Raw genomic sequence first — 13,107 nt, 5'->3', positions numbered from 1 at the left:
CTACAGTTACAACTTTACTTACAAAACAACTGCAGAGGGATTTACACCAGAGTTACACAGCTATTTCCTGCCTGGAAGACAAAACTCGGGGCGTACGCGTATACGTCTTTTTTACGTCGGCGCGGGCTCTGCCGCTCAGCTCACGTGACAAAATCCCCCTTTCCCCATTGGCCGTTTTTGAAAAACCCCGCCTGAGCGCATTGGCCAATTTTGAACCTCTGCTCGCTCAGCGGCCAATTCAAAAGAGTGAACGTTCCAGCGGCAGTCGTCGGTCCACGGTTACACATCGCCTCGAGTCAGACACAGTCAGGTAACTATAACTATAATAATCATAATAATATTTCGCACGGGAGCGGGACAACGTTTGGCTGAGGACGTGGACACACAGAGTCGGGAACCGGAAAGTGGGCCAGCCGCCGCCAGAACGTAAACACACAAGTAAGTTCAGCGGTTTTTAGTAATGAGCTAAGCTAACGTCGGTGACCTCGACTCCCCGGTTAGCCTGAAGAAAAACGGTAAAACGTCAACGGGTTCCTGCTTGTGATCCCCTCGTCACGTCTCCGATCGAGCAGCTAATGAGGAGAGGAGAAGCTGAAAGTTACTAACGGATTTGAACGTTTACCGAAAGGTTCATGTGAATGGTTGGACGAGCAGTTAACCCCGTGATGTGACGAAGTCAAACTTGATCATGTCTCTGACAAACGTTAGTCTGGTTACGTCATTCTTTAACACATTGACACTGGAAGTAACATAGGTCACCTTCACACGACGTCACCAGCTGACTGATGAGTGTAGAGCTGCAGCAGTTTAATCGATTAGTAAATTAATCGATTAATCGGTTCGAGTAGTTTTTATGAAGAAAGACAAAAAAAAGTCCACATTCTCTGATTCTCAGCTTCTTAAATGGGAATGTGTTCTGATTTCTTTGCTCCTCTGTGACACTGAACTGAATCTCTTTGGTGTGTGGACAAAACAAAGTCTTGGTGGTTTGGGAAACGCGATCAACAGTTTATGACATTTTATGGACCAAACAACTAACTGAGAAAGTAATGGACAGATCAATCATGCAACTAGTAGTTGCAGCCCTTGATGAGTTTTTCTTTTTTCTTTCAGGTGATAATGGAGGACTACTTGAAGATAGAGAAAATTGGGGAAGGTTGGTATTAAGAAGGAGGTCATGGAGGTCCACTTGCTTTGACGAAGGCTTTGAGTGCCGTTACACTGGTGACACTGTTGTTCTTCGCAGGCACCTATGGGGTGGTGTACAAGGGCAGGCACAAGGCCACCGGGCAGATCGTGGCCATGAAGAAGATCCGTCTGGAGAGTGAGGAGGAGGGGGTTCCCAGCACCGCCGTCAGGGAGGTCTCTCTGCTTCAGGAGCTCAAGCATCCCAACGTCGTACGGTATGTATTGCTCACTTTGAGGTGGAAAAGTGTCACGGGGGGGGGGCAAAGAATCCAGAGGATGGAAGGAGATAGCGGATGCCATTGCAACTTAATGTCTTTAAAGATGTGGCCCCCAATATGCGTCATTATATGGATATGAACAAATGGACCCTGAACCCAACTACACTTCCATCGGATGATCGAAAGAGACCGCAGGCACCTGAGCTTTAACTTTCAAGTGTCTGAATATTTATGTCAATTTGATATTCCAGTTTTTTTCCCCATTTCAATAAATTCACAAGATTTCTACTGTTCTGTTTTCATCTTGTCATGATGGGATGTTGAGCATGGATCAATGAGTGGATGGGAAATTCCTTTAAATTGTTTAGTACAAGGCTGCAACATCACTGTGGAAAGTTGTCTGAATAACCTGATGTAATATGATCTAAGCACATACTTGTGTTTATCCCAGACTGCTGGATGTCCTGATGCAGGAGTCTCGTCTCTACCTCATCTTTGAGTTCCTGTCCATGGACCTGAAGAAGTACCTGGATTCCATCCCCTCCGGGCAGTACATGGACCCTATGCTGGTCAAGGTAACAATGTTCTGTGTAATGAATAAGCTGCAGTTCACCTGAGGGATGCTTCCGTCTGATTATGTGCAACGGTTGTATGACAGATGTTTTCCCAGTTGTACTTTAACTGAGCATGTCACATAAAAGTAATGATTTCTGCTCTGACAGGATTTATTTATTTACTGCAAGTTGACCTAAGATATCAGTTTGCCAACTGTAAACAGTTTCTTATTACATTTTCAAACGTGACTAAAGAAGAGATTTATCTTAAAAAACTTTAATATACTGTTATGCTGAAGCACAGATTGGTGACACGATGTTCTCCCTTTCTGTTTGTCACGATAACTCCACATCGATCTTGTATTGTATGACTTCACTTGCAATTCCCCTTTCTGGACAGTAGGTGGTATGTGGAGTTTGGGAAAAACAGGGAATCAGAATTCCGGGCAGTTGCATAGATAATCGGAAGAAGCACACTGTTTGTGTTGTGCCATAGAGTCATGTGTTTGTTTGCATACAAGTGATTTGACAGAAGTACATGTAGATCATGGTGGATGGACCAGATCGTCTAGACAAACACTTCTTTGTTAGATTGCTATAGTGAAATCAGGGTGTCGTGGAAAGAAACATTGATGAAGTAGTTCTCAGGTGTAAGAAAACAGATTAATGTGCCATTTTCTTGTTCTTTCCATTCAGTTTCTATCACAAATCTAAATGTTCACTCTCCCATTCCATCACCTCCCTTTCAGAGCTACCTGTACCAGATCCTGGAAGGTATTTTTTTCTGTCACTGTCGTCGAGTCCTCCACCGGGACCTGAAACCCCAGAACCTCCTTATCGACAACAAGGGGGTCATCAAACTGGCGGACTTCGGCCTTGCCCGGGCCTTTGGTGTTCCTGTCAGGGTCTACACCCACGAGGTGAGAATCCATTCAGACACACACACCGCTGTGGCCTAAACCTGCCTGGACATGGTGGTCAGAGGTGTAGAGCATTGTCAACACAGTTTGAGTAGTTGTGTAGGGAGATGTTTGTCAAACATCATCACCAACCCTTGTGTGTGTTTTCTCAGGTTGTAACTCTTTGGTACCGGGCTCCAGAGGTCCTCCTGGGTTCACCCCGGTATTCGACCCCTGTGGACGTTTGGAGCACCGGAACCATCTTCGCTGAACTCGCCACCAAGAAGCCTCTGTTTCATGGAGACTCTGAGATCGACCAGCTCTTCAGGATCTTCAGGTAGATGCACCAGACCTACATGCATGTAGTAAAAAAAACCAAAAAAAAAAACCTGGTTGGCTGCCACAAAACTGACAACAAACAAACAGACATTTCTCTCGTTCACTCTTTGTTCTGTCGGTCTTCTTTTCTATGAGACGTTGATGCCGACCACGAAGCCTAACTTTGTTTTTTAAGTTCAATAATTATCACACACAAAAATGTCCCGCCATCATCCTTATATTGATATTGACTGCACCCCGGAGGCTTCGTCAGAAGTTTGGGAAAGAAATGGTACCAATGTCAGACCCAACAAAGTCAAACATTTCCCTCAAAAGTTCCTGAATTATCAGAAAGTACTTTTTTATGAAACCGTCATACGAGAACTCAGTTTAGCCCTGGTCCCTTCAGCCTTGACGCAGCTTCAGTTTGGGAGGTTCTCGCCGTGGTGACGATCTGTAGCTGCCCTTTCCTTACAAGGCCCCTCGTCAAACACCTCTGTCTGTTTGTTCTCTGCAGGACCCTGGGAACCCCCAAAAATGATGTGTGGCCCGAAGTAGAGAGCCTACCAGACTACAAAAACACCTTCCCTAAGTGGAAGGGTGGCAACATCTCGTCAATGGTGAAAAACCTGGATAAGAATGGCCTCGACCTACTGGGGGTAAGGACTACAGCTGGACCAATGATGAATTATTTGTTGCGTCTTAAACCGCAGGAGACAAACATCACAATAAAAGACGTGACTATTTCTGGCCTTGAGATTAACTCTGGTCCTCCAGGGATTCTTCTCTTTAAACCAGCCATTCAGATGAAAGTCACTCGGATGAATTTAGTTGATCTTTGCGGGGAAACAGAATTTAGCTCCCGTTTAGTAAGATTTGATATTAGTTGTACACCTGCCATAATCTCGCCTTTTGTTCTATATCTATTCTGACTGTATTTGTTGATAACTGCTACTTACTGCTGTGTTTAATTGGTAATGTCTAAATGCTTGTAAAAACCCACTTAAAGGAGCATTCCACCCATGTAGTAGTGCTGTAGTGTAAATTTATCTACCTTTCTTCTTTTCTTGTGTATCCTCTTCTGAGTATGACGATGAATCAGTGTTTTAGAAAGTCTGATATAGTGTCTTTGCTCCTCGATGACAGTAAACTCACCCTTTTTATGGACCAAACAACTAATCGAGAAAATAATCAACAGATTAATCTATAATGAAAATAATCTGTCGCTTCTTGTCAGATCAACGGCGCAAGTCCCAAAGATATTCAGTTTACCATGACATACAAAAAAGAAAACCATTGAATAATATAAATAAAATGATGAATTAGAAAGCAGAAATAGTTGGGCACTTTTTTCACGTGGAAAACAAATAGAAACCAATAATTGATCCAATTATTGAAAGAGAAGCTGATGTCATTCTTCCCGCCTGCTCTTGATGTAAAGACTTGACCCGTCTCGTTTCTCTGCTGTAGAAAATGTTGACATACAATCCTCCCAAGAGGATCTCGGCGCGGGAGGCCATGACCCACGCGTACTTTGACGACCTGGACAAATCCACCCTGCCCGCTGCCAGCATCAACGAAGTCTGAGGCACATTATGACACACAAACACACCCATACCCCATTGTGAATTATCATTCTGTAAATACTTGTGTGTGGAAATTTGTTGTAGATCTTTAGTAAAGTTCTGTCTGTCGGCAATGTCTTTTCAATAAAACTGCACTTTCTGTGATTCCTTTAACTTTAAACTCGACGATTTATTTTTTCTTTTCTTTCTTTTCCCCATTCCTCAACATTTGCCTGAAAATAAAAGACACAACAGAAGTTGAAATGTCTGAATTTCTTAAATGGCAAGTGGCCTAAAGGCCCATTAAATGAAAAACGCATTTTACCAAGTTTAATCCTGTTCTAGTTCATTTATTTCCTGCACTTGGGTGTTCACTCGTTCTGCATCCAATGATAAACTTGTTCCCGTTACTTTAAATTCTTCCACTTAGCAACCGACTCGTCGTAACATCGCAGTTGATTTGTTAACTTCTTACAAGGGTTTTGAGCGATGCTTTCTGTATTCTTTTCTTCCTACTTAACATTATCTCGTAATTTTTTTTCTTTTTGCCTTAATGTCTCTGATGCCCTTGTAAGTTACACTCCCTGAGGACCTGTGTCAAAGGGGTTAAATAAACTGAGCCTGGTGCACAATCAAGCTCATATTTGTTCAAATCGCCGTGTACACGCATGTGTGTGCAGAGAGACTACAGTGGCAGGAATGTGTCATGTTTACCTCTAATCTGGAGGACAAAAGATGAACACAAACTGGTTTCCAACTGAGAAAATAAATTGCTCTAGGGGGGGAAATAATGTCTCTAAACAATTACTTATATGAAAAGATGGAAGTAACCTCTTGTGGTGATGATCCTACAGCTGGATCCGCCTTCTTCATTCTTCATTTTACGTTTTGTTTTCCCTCAGTGGTATATTAAGTGTCATTAAAGGGGCAGTAAACGCTTTTAATCCAATACGCTTTTTGTAAAATTCAGCCAATATTCCCTCACGGTCTTATGAGCTGTCAGGTCAGCCGCCTGTGAAACAACACTCGGAGGCACCCTAAAGATGCATTACGTCACAAATTCCCTGACGGATAAAATTTCTATTATTTAATTACAACTCGTGTATAAGAATGGTTTTAAGTGGGGGACCACAGAAATGTCTCAACTCTGATTGAGTGTGACCTTTTAGATTTCACCAACAGAGGCGTTTCTCCTCCTGAAGTTCCATGGTGTCAGTGTGTGTGTGGGAGTGTTGTTTCCCCCCCGACGTTAGAAAAGCCGAACCTAATCTCATTTGACATGGCACCAACTCGACAACACATGCTGACGCAGCATCCACGAACTGAACATGCCCTCAGACAGACGGGCCGATGTTAGGACTTGCCCTGCATTCTCCTTGAATGTCATGTAGCCATAGGCCACGAGCCAGAGAGGACTTTGTTTTTCCACAGGAAACTGCGTGCAACCTTTTCGGTAACACCGTGCAACATCGGGAGTCATCTGAACTTTATGAGTACAGACAGTTTGTGCAGGATTTGGATTGTAATTGAGGCGTTATCTACGTATACCAGCTTACTTCTTGTCTGAACTTTCCATGGCATATGGCAAAACATATTAGATGTTGATATTGCTGCCCTTCCCATTCTTTTTGGTGGAACTCTTGGAATTTATTTTAAATGTATAATTTTTGACTACAACTTTATTCATTTTCCTTTTTTTTCTGTTTTGAAGCCAGCATCTTTACGCTGTGTGCGAGCTGACAAACCGATGAGGGTCAAAAGCTCTCTCTCCCTCTCTCCGTGACTGTGATGCAAATCAAATTAATGATTTAATTAGTAAAATTGCATTTCTGAGGATGATATTTTTATCGATACCTGAGTTAAAAGACATCATGCTGTATTGTCGGAATCTTTTTTCTCTCTTTTTTTAAATAGACAAGTAACATGCGAAGACACAAATTTCTGTGGCCAAATATAATTGTTTGCTCATAAAGTTCATATTCATCAGTAAAAAAAACGTTTATCTCAATTTTCTTTACCGAGAAAAAAATGCATTCAAGAAGAAAAATTACAGAAACATCTCCATTTAAGAATTTAGTGTTCGTGTGAATATAAAGTTGATGATACTGTAGCACAGTGAAAACATTAAACTGGGACATGTCACTGCTTTATCCAACAGAAACTAGGACAAAAATAGATGTTCTAAACTATGATGCCATGTCCCACCCAGAAAAAACGATCCCCTTTGACATCAAATTACAGGATATGCATCAAATTCTGATCTCTGTTTTTATTCCATTAAATGCAGTACGTCACTTTGATCATGGCCAGATTGACCTGTCAGGGGGTCCCCTGGGCAAAACATGTTTTGGCACAAGACCGTGCCACAAAAATACTGTGGGGCGAGAAATGTGTGATTAATTAAATTACCATAAAGCAGTTGACAGTGAATCTTTTTTTTTTGAGGGCCCTGAGATGTCTGGGTTTCCCGGGCAGTTGCCTGCTACGCCTGAAAGCACCATAGGGAGCCTTCTGACAGGCTGCTTCACCACCTGGTGCAGCGACTGCAGCAGCATGGAGTGCAGGGAACTGCACACCCAGCGGTGAATCTGCAAGTCCCTGAGGGTCATTAAGGACACATCAGCCTGCTCTCCCTCCTGCTCTGTGGTAGAAGACACAGGACTCCCCGGACTCGCACCATCAGACTGAGGAATAGCTTTTTTCCCCCTCAGGCCATAAGACTCCTTGAATAAATAGTGCACACAGTAAAAACCTGCCGGCCTAATCCTTTGTACAAATCCCCCTGTCATTTTGACATGGTCTTACCAAACAATTTGTTCCCATGCTTAATAACTACAGCAGCAGACACAGCGGAATGCTTTAGTTTATAGGAAATCTCCTTAAACGTGAGAGGGTCCTTTCTGTGGGAGCCGCTGGCTTGGTGGTTAGAACAGCGTAATGTCTCTTCTTTCTTGGAAGTTGCTTTGCTGTGATTTTCTTTCCATATATATATATATATATTTTTTTTTTAATAGATTTTATGATTTTGTATTCTTCATTGTTCTGTTGCTGTTATTGTTTACATAATTGTTGTTCTTGTATATTATTATGCAATTCAATAAATACATTGGGGGATATACAAATAAATAAATAAACACGGTTCTGATTCTGACATACAGTATTATCTGCTTTCTGCAGCAGCTGCTTGACTAGTGATGAGAATTACGACGGCACCTGAATGCGGCAGCGGGCGTTCGACGTCATCTTCACGCGCGGGGTTTTTTTTTTTGCGACAGTTAATTGCGTCTTTACGGTGAAACATGGCGCTCGGCAGCCGCAGATGAGTCCTGTGAGTTCTGTAACGGACTGAGACGCGGGGGTAAAGACTGCCGACCTCTGCTTCCCCTTCTCTCCGCGGACACAGCTCGATCCTCCTTCGGCTCTCCGTTGCGTTCAGGCTCCAGTAAGTGAGGCAGCGGGGCTTCCAGGAGGAGCCGCCATGGCGTCGCAGGGAGGCGTCGCGTTCCTGCAGAAGGTCAACAAGATGCTCAGCAGACAGAACGGGAAGCCGGTGCTGAAACCCAACAGGCCGCTGGCTCTGAGAGACACCGTGGCCGACCGCAAGCTGTCGAAAGGAGGTAGGACCGGACAGGTGTCGTCGTAGTTATTCAGAGTTTGTTCAGACACACGGACGTTCTGATATTAACCCGGACGTGTCGTGTTCCCTCCACAGAGGCCTCCTGCGTCACAGAGATGTCCGTCCTCATGGCCTGTTGGAAGGACAACAACTTTGTGGACGATCTGTGCTCGACTGAGATCGACAGCTTCTACACGTGTGTGAAGGCGGCTCAGGTATGTTCACACAGACCCGGAAGTGACCACTTAATTTTTTTCTAATGCACCCTGGGAAATATTTCATTCATGTTAGGCACCACTTTTTATACACAACAATCTTATAACAATATTTATCAGGAGGGTTTCTTCCATCTCCATATGACAATATGGCACATGAATGCAAATCAATACATTCAGGTCAGGTCTCTGCGTTCAACTTCGAGTACAATGTTTTTTATTACTCATAGCAGGGATGGATAAAACTACTCAATCCATTTCCACGTCAGTTTCCAGTCGAGGTGACGGTGCTGCAGATTGTATAGAAGGTCAACAGGTCGGCTGTCATACAACACATTCCAGCTGTTTCCCAGGGAAAGGCAAAACAAATCCCCTCGTCTTCCTCCTCCTCCTCCTCCTCCTCCTCCTCTTCTATCACCCACAAGCAGTAGATACCATGTGCTGCAGAATCCCCCCCCCCTCTGCTTTTCCATCTCCACAAAAAGTGACACGTCTAGGGTTGCAACTTACTCTCATTTCCATCCCCCATTATTTTCTCTAATTGTTTGACCTCTATAACATCAGAGGACAGTTGAAAATGTCCGTCACACTCTCAAGGTCGGCATTTTGACACAGATTTTAACTTGCATCAAACTTGGAGTGAGTCTTCATGTATTCCTCTAAACTTGTCGTCCGTTGTTCAAAGCTCTTCAGTTCTTGATTATTTCAAGAACATGAATTCTGGGTAAATTGATGTTTTCATTCTTGGCATCAAACTGCTCAGCTCAGCTAAATTCAACGGTTTCTGACATTTACCTGTGAAGTTTCAGTGAACGTCCAGTGCAATTAAGGGAGCAGCACTAAAGAATTTTGTGTGACATACGTGCGTGCTGTTGTTACCACCTACGTTTTGTGGTCTTTCCATTTAAATGGAGAGAAAAAAATGAAAGAGGAATTTTGTTGCCACTGTGAAATCATTACTACCAGCATCACCAACTTCAGGCGCAGTCCTCGACACTTGTTCGAATTCGAAACGTTGTTCAACTATTATATCGTCGGAGGCGAAGACAGCAAGCAATCCTGCAAAATTGCTGTTAAAATACTCTGTCTCCTCCTCAACTTCCTGCAATTGGTCCGAAAGAAAAAACTAACCGAACCGTGGGTCAGTCTGTGCCCGACCGGGACCACCTCTTTTGGTCGGACTAAATTTTGGTCTGTTGTTCGGGACCATGATCTGGTCTGAGGCGCTTTTCACACCCGTTATTTTGATTCGGACTAAACAGAAACGTCTGAATGTTGGGACCAAGCAAGGTAGGTGTGAAAGCAAGTGCCCTTAATGTCTACTGACTCATCAGTCAGTCAGGATCATGATCCCCTGATTTCCTGGGGTAAATAAAAATGACTGACGGTGTTCTCTCTGCTGGATATTTCAGGCTACGGAAATTGCCAAAAAACCTTTTTACCTTCTCATTAATCTGTCTCACAGGTTTTTTTGTCCTTCAGTCCAGTTAGTCAGCAGGTACCGCTGACTGTTTCCATGGAAACACGGCTCTCTCAGCTGTGAGTCAGTTCGAGCTCAACATTGACAGTTTCTTGGTGGCGAAGCACTCCGATCGTTCTCTGCTGCCAAATGCACAAAGCTCCCTGGGCTGAGGTTTGATTAATCACTTGGCTCCTTTGAAAAGCTCCGCTAACAACAAATCATCTTCCTCCTTCACAGGCGGCTGCAAAGAATAAATCTCAGCAGACCGGCACCTATGCAGGACGCCTGCATCCAAAAGAAGCCAACGCCCTGCTGAGGAGATACCCCAACCTGCGCACTGAGATCTAGGAGGCGCCAATGCGTTCGTCATGTGGACTTAATGTGCAGGTTTAAAACAGCTTCACTGGACTGAGTCCAAAAACAAAGAACTGCACCTCTCTTTCAGCATTTAAAGTCAAGTTGCTTAATGTTATTTTTCTTTTAAATCAGTTTCCTGGTCCAGACTCTGTATTCACAACACACTCTTGAAATATGATGTGACTTTCTCCTGTGTCCTTACTTGGCTCCGGATGAAAAATGATGCCATCTTCTTGTCTTAACCCAATTTACCAGAGTGGTGTCATGCACTGCAGAGATGTTATTAGCGGACGTGATGGGAATTATTCTTATTATTATTCTTCGGTTTCACGGCTAGCCGGCCCCCCGGGAACTTCTTATCTCTGAACACTTAAATGCCTCATCATCGCTCTATAGTGGAAGTTGAGACTTGTGGTTAACGGATCAATCAGACAGCGTCGCGTAAATATGGACACAGTTACCAGTAAGCACAGCTCGGTGTGGTCGATGTAGACTAGAAACTCCTGAATGGATTTGAACTGTCTGGTTGTTGGCTTTTTTGCGTTGTTTTTTGGCAAACCCATCAGTTTCTTTCTCTCTCTGCCATACTATAAGTTTTGAATCTGTAGTGTGACAAAATTTTGTAAATTCTCAAAAAAGGTTTGTCTGACTGCAGATTGTAGGAGTGTGTTATTGATGTAGACTATTTTCTCATGATGTAATCTACAAAGAAAGGAGAACATTTTAACATCTGGGGGGAGACAAAATGGCTGTTGATTGTAAAAGTATTAAATATATAATGAGGAAAAAATCACTTGACTGGTTTGCGCTCTGTAATATATGAAACTAAAAAACAGTATATGAAATGGTTTTTATCACCTAATGCTAATTGTTCTGTAATTTCACTGAGAAATTATTTTGAATGCAGAACATTTACTTTAAAAAGGTGTTTTTCACATGGGGTTATATTAACTAATGATAACTAACCTGGCGCAATAAAGGAATTTAAATGAATGCTGACCTGACTAATATAGATATAGATTTGAATAATTTGATTTCATTCAAATCTATATTTCAACAACGTAAAGACTCTCGGGTGTAGGGCTGTAACCAAAGATCATTTTCATTATCTATTAATCTGTCGATTTTTTTCCCCGACTTAATCGATCAGTTGTTTAGTCCATAAAATGGGTACCATGTTTCCCCAAACCCCAAGATGATGTTTTGTTTTGTCCACACATCAAAGATATTTAGTTTACTGTCACAAAGGAGAATTTTGACTTTTTTCTCTCCATGAAATGAATTAATCAATTATCATAATAGTTGGCAATTCATTTAGTAGTTGATTACTAATCGATAATCGACCAACTGTTGCAGCTCTACTCAGATGGACATGATTTTTTGGTGTGTGATTGTTTTTAACTTTTTGAAAGAGCTAGATAGGAGCTGTATTTAGGAGCTGAGTACAAACAGCACATGTAAAATCCATATCACTCGTCTCATGTGACTGGACAGAACAAGGAGGCTGTTTGAAGTTGGACTGCTCCATTGATGTTTCATGTCAATGACGCCCTTCCCTTTTTTTAATTCCCATGTTTACTAGTTTCACACTATCTTTTCTTGGATGTTTGATGGGTTTCGTGTTTTGTCTGAGGCACAGGAAGGGTTTGTGTGCGATGTTTGTGTTTTTTGTTGTGCCTCCGCTTATCTTGCCCGTCATTACAGAACCATTTCCCACCGCGCTTATCGCCTTCTCCCAAATGTCCAGACCGCAGAGGAAACTGCTCCACAGCCCGGAGCAATCACTCCCTCACTCACTCACTCTTACATTTCCGCAGTTTTTTATTCACTACTTCATTTTTTTTTAAAACGTGATATAAAAGTAAACGAGAACTGAATAAAAGTAGCTGAAACATACTGAAGTTTGTATCCACTCCAGAAGGCCTGGAAATAATATCTGAATGTTTGCACCAAAGGAAAGTCCACGTTGTTGCGTGTATCAAAAATGTCTTCTCTAAATATTACAAATGAATAGTAACAAAGTAATTTTTTTGCTCAAAAGAATAAAAAACACCAAACATCCAAAGCTCCCATCCACTAAAGAAGAGCACATTTCCATGAATGGAAAAAAAAGAAAGAGTTGGTTCCAGAGCTGCTGATACTGAGGACGTCATTGTGTTGTGATTTCTTTCTTTTTTTAAATAATAACAAACAAAAACAAGTAAACCAGATGAAAGGCTCTGAAAACCTTGTTCACCAGTAAACTTGCCAAAGTTTTAGCAGTTTGTTTATTTTCATCAGACAGTTTTTTTTATGGCAGAAAATTCTTGTAAGGGCAAAATCCGTATGTGCACAATTGTGGTTGTAATATCTGGGGACGCTGCAGGCTGAGAAAGTACTTTCTGTCTGTCTCTCAGCCGTTGATCTTATTCGCAGATGTGAGAGAAACATGCTTAGTTCCCTTTTTTCATTGAACGCAGCCTATACAGTTTAACGGAGAAACCTCCCCAATCGATGGAACAGATGACATCAGATCCCCTCCGCGTCTTCTTTCCAGCACTCGTCGTCAACTTTTGGGGAAAACTCACTTAGCCGACATCGCCCCAGTAATGTTGAAGAGTCTACAAGTTTAGCACGAAACTGCAGGTGAGGGTCTAACGACCTGCTGCTGAGTTGCATTGTGGGAACTGTAGGACCCGGGGGGGGGGGGTCTAGGGCTCGACTCACAGGCACTAG

General features: G+C 42.6%; 2 protein-coding genes across 3 annotated transcripts; both read left to right on the top strand.

Annotated features, from left to right (window-relative positions):
- The first annotated feature begins 204 nt into the window (after window positions 1-204).
- On the top strand, window positions 205-4,923 carry cdk1 (cyclin-dependent kinase 1). Of its 2 annotated transcripts, none has more exons than XM_047335117.1 (8): window positions 205-310; window positions 1,114-1,156; window positions 1,247-1,403; window positions 1,858-1,981; window positions 2,710-2,880; window positions 3,033-3,196; window positions 3,695-3,836; window positions 4,648-4,923. In XM_047335117.1, the coding sequence occupies exons 2-8, from the start codon at window positions 1,120-1,122 to the stop codon at window positions 4,762-4,764; spliced, it is 912 nt and encodes a 303-aa protein (XP_047191073.1). In that variant the 5' UTR covers window positions 205-310; window positions 1,114-1,119; the 3' UTR covers window positions 4,765-4,923. The 2 variants fall into 2 exon arrangements, with proteins under 2 accessions (XP_047191073.1, XP_035462198.1); XM_035606305.2 differs by having other exon boundaries at window positions 238-438.
- Window positions 4,924-8,013: 3,090 nt separating this feature from the next.
- Window positions 8,014-11,185, top strand: chchd1 (coiled-coil-helix-coiled-coil-helix domain containing 1). The gene is made up of 3 exons (XM_035606307.2): window positions 8,014-8,359; window positions 8,455-8,573; window positions 10,273-11,185. Exons 1-3 carry the CDS (start codon window positions 8,221-8,223, stop codon window positions 10,381-10,383), a joined length of 369 nt encoding a protein of 122 aa, XP_035462200.1. The 5' UTR covers window positions 8,014-8,220; the 3' UTR covers window positions 10,384-11,185.
- The last annotated feature ends 1,922 nt before the right edge of the window (window positions 11,186-13,107 follow it).

This window comes from Scophthalmus maximus, chromosome 10 (genome assembly GCF_022379125.1).
Source record: "Scophthalmus maximus strain ysfricsl-2021 chromosome 10, ASM2237912v1, whole genome shotgun sequence".
Lineage (NCBI taxonomy): Eukaryota > Metazoa > Chordata > Actinopteri > Pleuronectiformes > Scophthalmidae > Scophthalmus > Scophthalmus maximus.
This window is presented reverse-complemented; position numbering and strand designations above follow the sequence as displayed.